A 9,020-nucleotide genomic window follows, 5' to 3' on the forward strand; every position below is an offset into this window, starting at 1 on the left:
TCATTAGACTGCTACATACGATACATACGAACTGATGCCAAAGTATTGAAAAGAGCTCAGCATGATATGTGTTTTCATAACTAATTCATTTGTTGTAGTTTATAGCTTGAAATGTAAAATACAGATTATTATTGTTTTTTTCCGTAGTTTTACACACATGTATTTTTTTTTGTAACATTATGTGCCATTTTATTAGTAAAAAAAACATGGAGACAGTTATAATTCCATATTTTAGTAAATTTAAGTTAGATTGATTCAATGTTCAATTTTGGGCTTCATATATGCTGCAACTGATTATTTTAACTTGTGAGAACACCTTCGCACAAAAGACTGTTCATAAAAAAACCAAAATAATAAATAAATGAAAATAATATTAAATCGCAATAAATAATGTATCATCTTGGGGGCTTTCACTCATTTAATTGTATTAAATTCGCTTAATTTGGCCATGTTAATTTCGGGGAAATTATTTTTTACCGCCAAGTCAATTATACATCAGTATAGTAAATATTCTTAATTATCAGTTCCAATTATTATTTTATACGTAAGCATGGGATTATTTTGCATATCGTGCTGCTGGTATCCACCGCAGCCGATACCCCGCTGCTGGTATCCACCGCAGCCGAAACCTCGCTGCTGGTATCCACCGCAGCCGAAAAACCCGCTGCTGGTATCCACCGCAGCCGAAACAATGTTGTAGGTATCCACTGCATCCTATAGTTAATAGATTATTTTTAGAATAATGTTTCAAATTATTGTTTAGATTGGATAGATTTTTTATAAAGTGAATAGCCCCCGAGAAAGCCAAAACGTAGATACATTTATTGATTATATTGTTACATTTTTTATATGCTGTCATGTAGTTTTTAGCAATTATATAATGGAAATAGTATAGCTTGTTTTTTAGTAGTCTAGATAATAAATATATATACCACTATGCTATATTATGACGTTTGTTGTTTTGTCGTCTTAGATAATGTGAGGTGAAAAAGGGATCGGAACTACTATAGACAATAGCTTTTTCATTTAGAGAACATGTGTGCTTATACAGTCATATAGATTTAACATTCGGGTTGTCGTAATTTGTCTTTAGTTAGTCGTTTTTTCAAGTCACTTATACTAGAAAAGTATGATTGTATAAACTATATTATAATATATAATATTGATTAATGATCTAAAATGTAATATTGGAGAACGAATCAAATTGCTTTATTTAAGTGGTTTGGTCATTGATTATATTTTGTAGGTTTAAAACAAACTTTCTTGGTACTCTTTACTTACTCTTATAGAGAATCGTTAGCATACGCATTGAACAAAAAGATCAATTTAAGTTTGCTGAAAATGTTCTACTTTATTTTTGTAATATGCATTTACTTTCCGCGCATTAATGCAGCAACAACACTTGGTAGTGACATTGCAAGTTTATATAAAACTTTATTTGAAACCCAGAACTATATGAAGGTGGTGCGTCCGAGTATCGACCAGAATTCTTCTACGTTGGTAACCATAGACTTGCACGTTATTGGAATAAACGGAATAGATGAACTGTCCCAAAAGCTTGCAACGACGGCTTATTTGTCTGTACACTGGTTGGACCAATACTTGACATGGACACCAGTGTCCTACGGTAATGCAAATTACATTAAAGTACCTCAGGATGATGTGTGGAAACCAGACCTTACTTTGAAAAACGGATTCACCAAACTGACAGAACTTGGAAGCTCAGTGATATATGTTGACGTTCAGAGTAACGGAAATGTGTCTTGGTATCCATTTGAAGTATTTGAAAGTAAATGTGAAATAGACATTACATATTTTCCTTTTGACAGACAAGCATGTGATCTAATATTTGTGGCATGGTCAACTAAAGATCGCTCGATTGACGTAAAATTAGGAGGCAAAGGTGTTGTTTTACAGGATTATGCTGATGACAATGCCGAGTGGACAATTATATCGACTTCAGCATCTCAATTGTCTTCAGATTCGGTACCAAAAGTTACATTTACATTAAATCTCCAACGAAACGCTGGATTCTATGTCACAAATATTATCGTTCCTGTTATTCTCCTTGGTATTCTGAACTTTTTCACATTTGTACTTCCGGCAGACAGTGGTGAAAAGATGGGATATTCTATAACCGTATTTTTAGCGTTTACTGTTTTCCTGACAATTGTGAGTTCGGAGCTACCGAAAACATCTGGTTCGATGTTAGGATACTATCTGATTTTTCAGCTAGGAATGGGTATATTTGTAGTATGTGCAACTGCCGTTGAATTGAGACTTCATCACAAGAAAAGCCCTGTCCCAAATATCATCAGACAAATGGTTAAATGGCATTGCAAGTTTAAAGGCGTTGATGTGTGTAAATCGGGGAATTGCAATGGAAACAGAAATGTAGTCGAATCTTTTGACAAGGAACGGATGTCGGAAGAGGATATAAACTGGATTGATGTTACTTCTCTCTTAGATTTTGTTCTGTTTTGGTTTTCCTTTGCACTGAATCTGATTGTAACTACCACAATCATAGCCATCCTTGTATCAAAATAATCGAGAACAGATTAAGAATGTATTTTATATGCTTATTGATTCAATATGTTAATTCTATTCTTCTGTTCTATCCAATGTGAGATTTATATGACACACATATTTCCATTCTCAATTTTATATGAGTTATATAAATAACTAGATGTGTGACTTCTTTGTTTTAAATTCTTAAATTATATGACACACATTTTAAATAAAAAATGTAATAAAATAATTACAGTTTCTATATTTGTTTATTCCCTGATTTGATGGAAATAAATGAAGAAACCAAAGTAATATTTATGAATGAAAATTATTCTTTAGATAGTAATTGTTACATACGATGTGACGCTCCTATATCATACAAGTTTTTAATAATCAGTTAATATTTTTAAAGTTCTTATATTGTGCTGTTGCAACAGTGTCCCATGTTAGGGTTGGGCTTGAGAGCGCTTACAAACATGTTCAACCAATTGCTTTATGTGCATGTTAGCCACGTCAGGAGTCTGCAGTTAAGCTGTTGTCGTTTGTTTATGTCTGTCATATTTGTTTCTCGTAAACTGTTTTGTTCTAAATCAGGCCGTTAATTTTTCTAAATTTAATTGTTCCATATTTTCATGTCGGGGTCTAGTATTTTGAATGATTGTTTCGCATTGTTGAACGCCTTATAATTGCCTGTTTTTCTTTCATCGACTTCATTTTCATTTGGTGAATAGTTGTATCATTGGAAACCACATCTCTTTATTTTCATGTTAAAAGTATAGCGGTCGAAATTGAATGGCGACAGGGTTTTATCATTCGTTTAAGGGACCTGTCAGTACTAACATAATTGATAATATAAGTATGTACGCGATCTAAGTGGTTTTGTTTGTCTGATGATGCTAACGCCTGAATATTAAGAAATTCCGAGCTACCTTTCTTATAAATTTATGAACCTCTAGGTAAACTTCTCACTTTTATGACAGTCGCATAGAAATCAATTATATTGACAAAAATGTGAGAAGAAAACAAACAGACATAATTGATAAAAGTATCAAAAATAGGGTTACAGCAGTAAAAATTGTATTATAATCTTAATCACTGTACAAAGTAACAAATATGTTAACAAAGAAAAACAAAATAGCTTATAGATAAATCACAGTAACAAACACAAATAGTATCAAAAGTTACCTCTTCCTTTAAAACGGACTCAATGCAAACATTTAGACAACAACAGGGTACATCATTATAAAGCGTAACAGAGTGAAAAGTTATATTATACCAAAAAAACCGAACTCCAAACCGGAAAGCCTTTTTTTATAAAATGGCAAAATCAAAAGCGCTAACACATATAAAAAGTAAAATCTCAAAAATACTGAACTCAGAGGAAAATATAATCGGAATGTTCATAATCACATGGCAAAATCAAATGACAAAACACATAAAAAACGAATGGATCAGAACTGTCATATTCCTGACTTGGTACAGGCATTTTCAAATGTAGAAAATCGAGGATTAAACCTGGTTTTATTGCGCTAAACTCTCACTTTGTTGAAAGTCTCATATAATTCCGGTATATTTGCAATTATGCGTGAACTACACAGACATAATAAATGAAATAGTCCGAATATGGATACAGCAGTCATCATCGTGTAACAATTTTGAAAGGAACAGAACACAAAACATCTATCTACAAACACATTCTTTGATTCGCGTGTCTGACGTCAGAAAATTTTAAACGTCACATATTTTTGTCGTTCAATGTTTATACAAAAAAATTATAAAAATTTCATAAGGGAAATTAATTTCAGAAATAGTCCGAGATTTAAAATAGTCCAAAAGTTCTCTATGGAATTAATAAGAATCCACAAATAGTTAATTCCACTACGCGACTGAATAATTTTGACGTTTGTGCTTCAACGTATATTGTAATTCATAATAGAAATATATCAAAATGACATAATTTAGAACAATCACATACTGACGGGATCTTTTATAGTACAGATTCTATATAACGAATTGAAAACATTTGTTATATTTCTGAAATGGTTCAGGTATTTCCTTATGTAGAAAAAGATGGATTGAACATGGTTTTATAGCATAGAATTCCATTATATTGACAACAATAAGTGAGTTAAACAAACAGACATAGTAGAAAATGTGTGTAAAGCAGTCAATATTGTGTTCTAATCTTAATCACTGAAAAACAAATAACTGTTCAACAAAGAAACACAAAATTGCATTATCGCTACAAAAGCTAATAATCTTAGTCAATGACAGAAAACAATGACCTGAAATATGCGACCATTTAAAGCTCCCGAATAAAAGAGGGGCGAAAGATACCAGTAAGACAATCAAACTGACAGATCGAAAATAAACTGACAACGCCATGGCTTAAAAAATAAAAAGATAAACAGAAAAATAATAGTACACAAGACAAAACATAGAAAACTAGAGACTAAGTAACACGCACCGCATAAAATGCTGGGGTTGATCTCAGGTGTTCCGGAAGGGTAATCAGATCCTACTCCACATGTAGTGTTGCTAATTTTATTACAAACCCGGTAAACAGTCTAATTCTGTAGGTCACAGTCATGGTGAAAAGGGAAGTGGATTGTAGGGACATAAGGAATATATCCGATATCTTTGAAACAGTTATTCCAAAACGGTCAACCAACTCGTGATGGCGTCCGTATAGTTTACGAAGGGATGATTTCAACTGCATCATTTAGAAATCTTGGTTTAATACCTTCCTTGTGAGCAGCAACCCTCTATCAAGGAAATCATGATAGAAAATACAAACCCTGGAATACTGTTTCTATTGAGAGAAATAAACTCTGTATGCAGACGCTGCTGGAATGTTGCTACATGGAAATAAACAGTTCAAAATTGGGAAGCTGAAATCATCTGTTTTGTCGTAAAGATTTGTTTTAAACACGTAAAACGCGAGATTTTTTTACGTATCAATCGAGCGAATTAGTCGGGAAGACTGCATAACAATTTCAATAGACAAATTGACTTAAATCATTAGATTAACTACCCTATATAAAGGAGTAATCTCAAATATTAATTGGCTAAAAATGTGGGATCACACATCTCAAACACGAGGAATGTTTTAATGACCCCGACACAGCTCGAGAGAAGATATTTTTTTCAATACTAGTTTAAATAAAAAGAAAGGACATAGGGTATCTTCTATTGAAAAGGAACAAAATCACACATAAAACAATAAGCAAAATAACAGCGTTTTCATTGACTTTCTTCATCTAATTTGTTTAATACTTACATTTATTTATGACAAACTGTTCTAATGGGTATCAATGAAAATTGTTATAATATTGTTAGCTATTTCCGATTTGTATTTACCCTTTGATAGATAATAGACATAGTATTGTTCAAGTGATTGTGAACTTGAATATTTAAATGGTGTGTTGATACAGTTTAGATAACATAACATTGATAATAAGGATCTAAATTATTTGTACACTTAATACATCATTTCCTAGAAAGGTAACCAGCACGTGTCTTGAACTGCTGTATGGTTGCCGTGTTGTTTGCGTTGTAACAATGTCATTGTTCAGGAAAATAATAACAGTTTTTATTCTATTCTCTTTTACCCTGTAGTCTTTGATTTGATAATAATACCCTGCAACTATGTTTTTGAATGCACAGAAAAAGCATGATCAAAACCTAGCAAAGTTCCGCTCAATGTGGTTGGGGTAGAAGGAACAAACTTGAACTTAAAATGTCGTACAGAGGGATCTTTTTCGAGTCAGAATGGTCGAACTATGACTTTTAGATCATGAGCAGAAACAGAAGTGTTTTTTCTATTGATTTAAGTTTTCCATGTCTATGTATTGATTTTGTGCCATGAATTTATACATATAGTATTCCTCTTTTGTCATTTCGTTTGGTTTGTTATATGTTCAATCTCCCACAAAGGTTACGGTATGAGGCACTCTTAATTGATTCATGAATCTCATCAATTGCTAGATACTAAATAAGTGTTTCAGCCTTGAGCATGCACATTAAATGTCGGTGAGTGTATATAGAGGTAACTACTATGAGATTTAGAGCGAGGGGCTTGCCCCGAGCTCTTAATTTCATAGTATATACCTTTCTATACACTATCCAATTTAGCACATATTTACAACTTGAGTAATCCTGTAATTAGTCTATTGATATGTTTTGGCTGACTAGGTTTAGCTCATTTACGTAGTTTTGTAAATCTACTCACTATTATCATTGTAAAATATGTAATTTCAAAAGGCCATTGACTTCAGAATAAAAAGATTGTAGCTGCTGGTATAAGTATGTTTATTGATATAAGGCTGTGTTTTACAATACATGTACTTCTCTACATGGTAAGATGACAAAATAAATTGACCCAAAGCAGGCAATTTTCAAATTGCAGTGGAAGCTTTACATTCTTGCAAACATTTTTCAATTTTATATAAAAACTAAAACTATGATAAATTTTAAAACATATAGATAGTTTGCAGTGGCCGATCCAAAAAGGGAGAGGTGGAAAACGCTCTTTTTGGACTGATCAATGCTTTTGAATGAGGACATACAGTTGGACCCCTCCCCCTTTATCTTGGGTTGGAGCCCTTTTAAAAATGGATGGATCTTCCCCTGGTATGTACCCATAGGTAGTCTTAATCTCTTTTTGCACGTTTGTTGCACACCACACAGTATCGGATCGAGGTTTTGTGTGTAGGGGAAGGTACCACTATAAAATTAATATATGGACTTTTTCCTATTGGCCCTTTTACTTTCGTAGGACTTTCCGTTAAAAATTTTCTAGGAGTTAAGTATTTTTGTGATTTCACTTTTACATTTCTGAGGTATCAAAAATGACCAAGGATGGTTGTGATGACCTCGAGGCAACGCCGGTTGTCAGTTGTTATCAATTCGTCTGATGTATTTGAGATATGAAGTTTGCAATTTGCTTAGGGAGTTTTCGTTTAGAATCTTCCTCAGAGTTCGGTATTTTTTTATTTAACTTTTAAACACAATAGTTCCAAAGAATATCTAAAATTTTGTAAGTAGTTAAAAGATATGGGTAGATGTGATATCAAATGATAGATTAACGATTTTAAATCACCTTGTTGAAAGTTTAACTAAATAAAACAAAAATATTAAATTGAAATAAAAGGGTATATTTTGACTGCTCTTCCTTTCAGATTTATTCATTTTGAAGTGTTTAGCATTTTTCGGCACATATTGGGATAAGGTATAGTTTTAACATGGAATGAGTGTTTTTGTAAGTAATGCAAAATAGCAATGAATGCTTGAAATTCAGATTTTAACACAAATTGAAATACAGCAGTGCATGAGTGGGTTTATTTCTAAAGTTTTTTTTATGCTGCGATATCATGTTCTCTAGAGAACGCACTTCAGAGATTTTATCAAACGTGGTAAAATCGGCATCTAATTGTCTTATTATAAGTCTAGTACTAGATATGTATATTGTGTTTATTTTACCCATTGAACCTAATGGGCTCCTTTTATTATAATTTGTTTAACACTTACATGTATTTATGGAAAACTGCTTTAATGAGCGATGAAGTAGTGCAATTTGATGTTAATTTGTTAAGCACTTGCATGTATTTATAAAACACCGCTCAAATGGGTATCAAAGAAAACTGTTATAATATCGTTAGCTATTTTCGTTTTGTATTTGCCTTTTTGATAGATAACAGACATGCTATTGTTTTAGTGAATGGAAACTTGAATAGTTTTCATAGCGTGTTGATACAGTTTGGACTATATAACATCGATTATGAGTATATATCTGAATTATTTGTACACTTAATACATAATGTCCTGGCTAGGTAACCAACACGTGTCTTGAACTGCTCCACGGTTGCCTCGTTGTTTGTATTGTTACAATGGCACTGTTCAGGAAAATAGCAACAACATCTTTTTTATTTCGTTATAACCTCTGTTGTCTTTGATTTGTTAATCAGGCCCATCATATTTCTTTTTAAATGCAAATATTAAGCATGATCAAAACCTAGCAAAGTTCCGCTCAATGTGGTTGTAGCAACCAAATTATTTTAGTAGAAAACACAAGCATAGTTTGTCCCGGTTCATTCTCCCCTGAACCCTTAAAGTTCAGGATGAGTTTAAAAATATCGAAAGACCGAAATGTTGAGATGTTGAAAGATATTTTTCTGGTTTTGTTTTATTTTATCATTTCTTATGTTGACGAAGCGCTCGTCTGGCGTATAAAATTAAAGGCCTGGTACCTTTGATAACTATTTACACCACTGGGTCGATGCTACTGCTTGTGGACGTTTCGTCCCCGATGGTATCACCAGCTCAGTAGTCACCACTTCGGTGTTGACACGAATATCATTTTTTTGGTCATTTTTATAAATTTACTGGTTGCAAAAGTTTAAATTATTCAAAATACTCAAGATCTTATTATCCAGCATAGATTACCTTAGCCGTATTTGGCACAACTTTTTGGAATTTTGGATCCTCAATGCTCTTCAACTTAAAACTTGTTT

General features: G+C 32.7%; 1 protein-coding gene across 1 annotated transcript; it reads left to right on the forward strand.

Moving 5' to 3' along the window:
* Positions 1–977: 977 nt before the first annotated feature.
* LOC143066466 (neuronal acetylcholine receptor subunit alpha-10-like) lies at positions 978–2,629 on the forward strand. Its single transcript, XM_076239383.1, has one exon. It carries the CDS (start codon positions 1,342–1,344, stop codon positions 2,545–2,547), a length of 1,206 nt encoding a protein of 401 aa, XP_076095498.1. The 5' UTR covers positions 978–1,341; the 3' UTR covers positions 2,548–2,629.
* The last annotated feature ends 6,391 nt before the right edge of the window (positions 2,630–9,020 follow it).

This window comes from Mytilus galloprovincialis, chromosome 3 (genome assembly GCF_965363235.1).
Source record: "Mytilus galloprovincialis chromosome 3, xbMytGall1.hap1.1, whole genome shotgun sequence".
Lineage (NCBI taxonomy): Eukaryota > Metazoa > Mollusca > Bivalvia > Mytilida > Mytilidae > Mytilus > Mytilus galloprovincialis.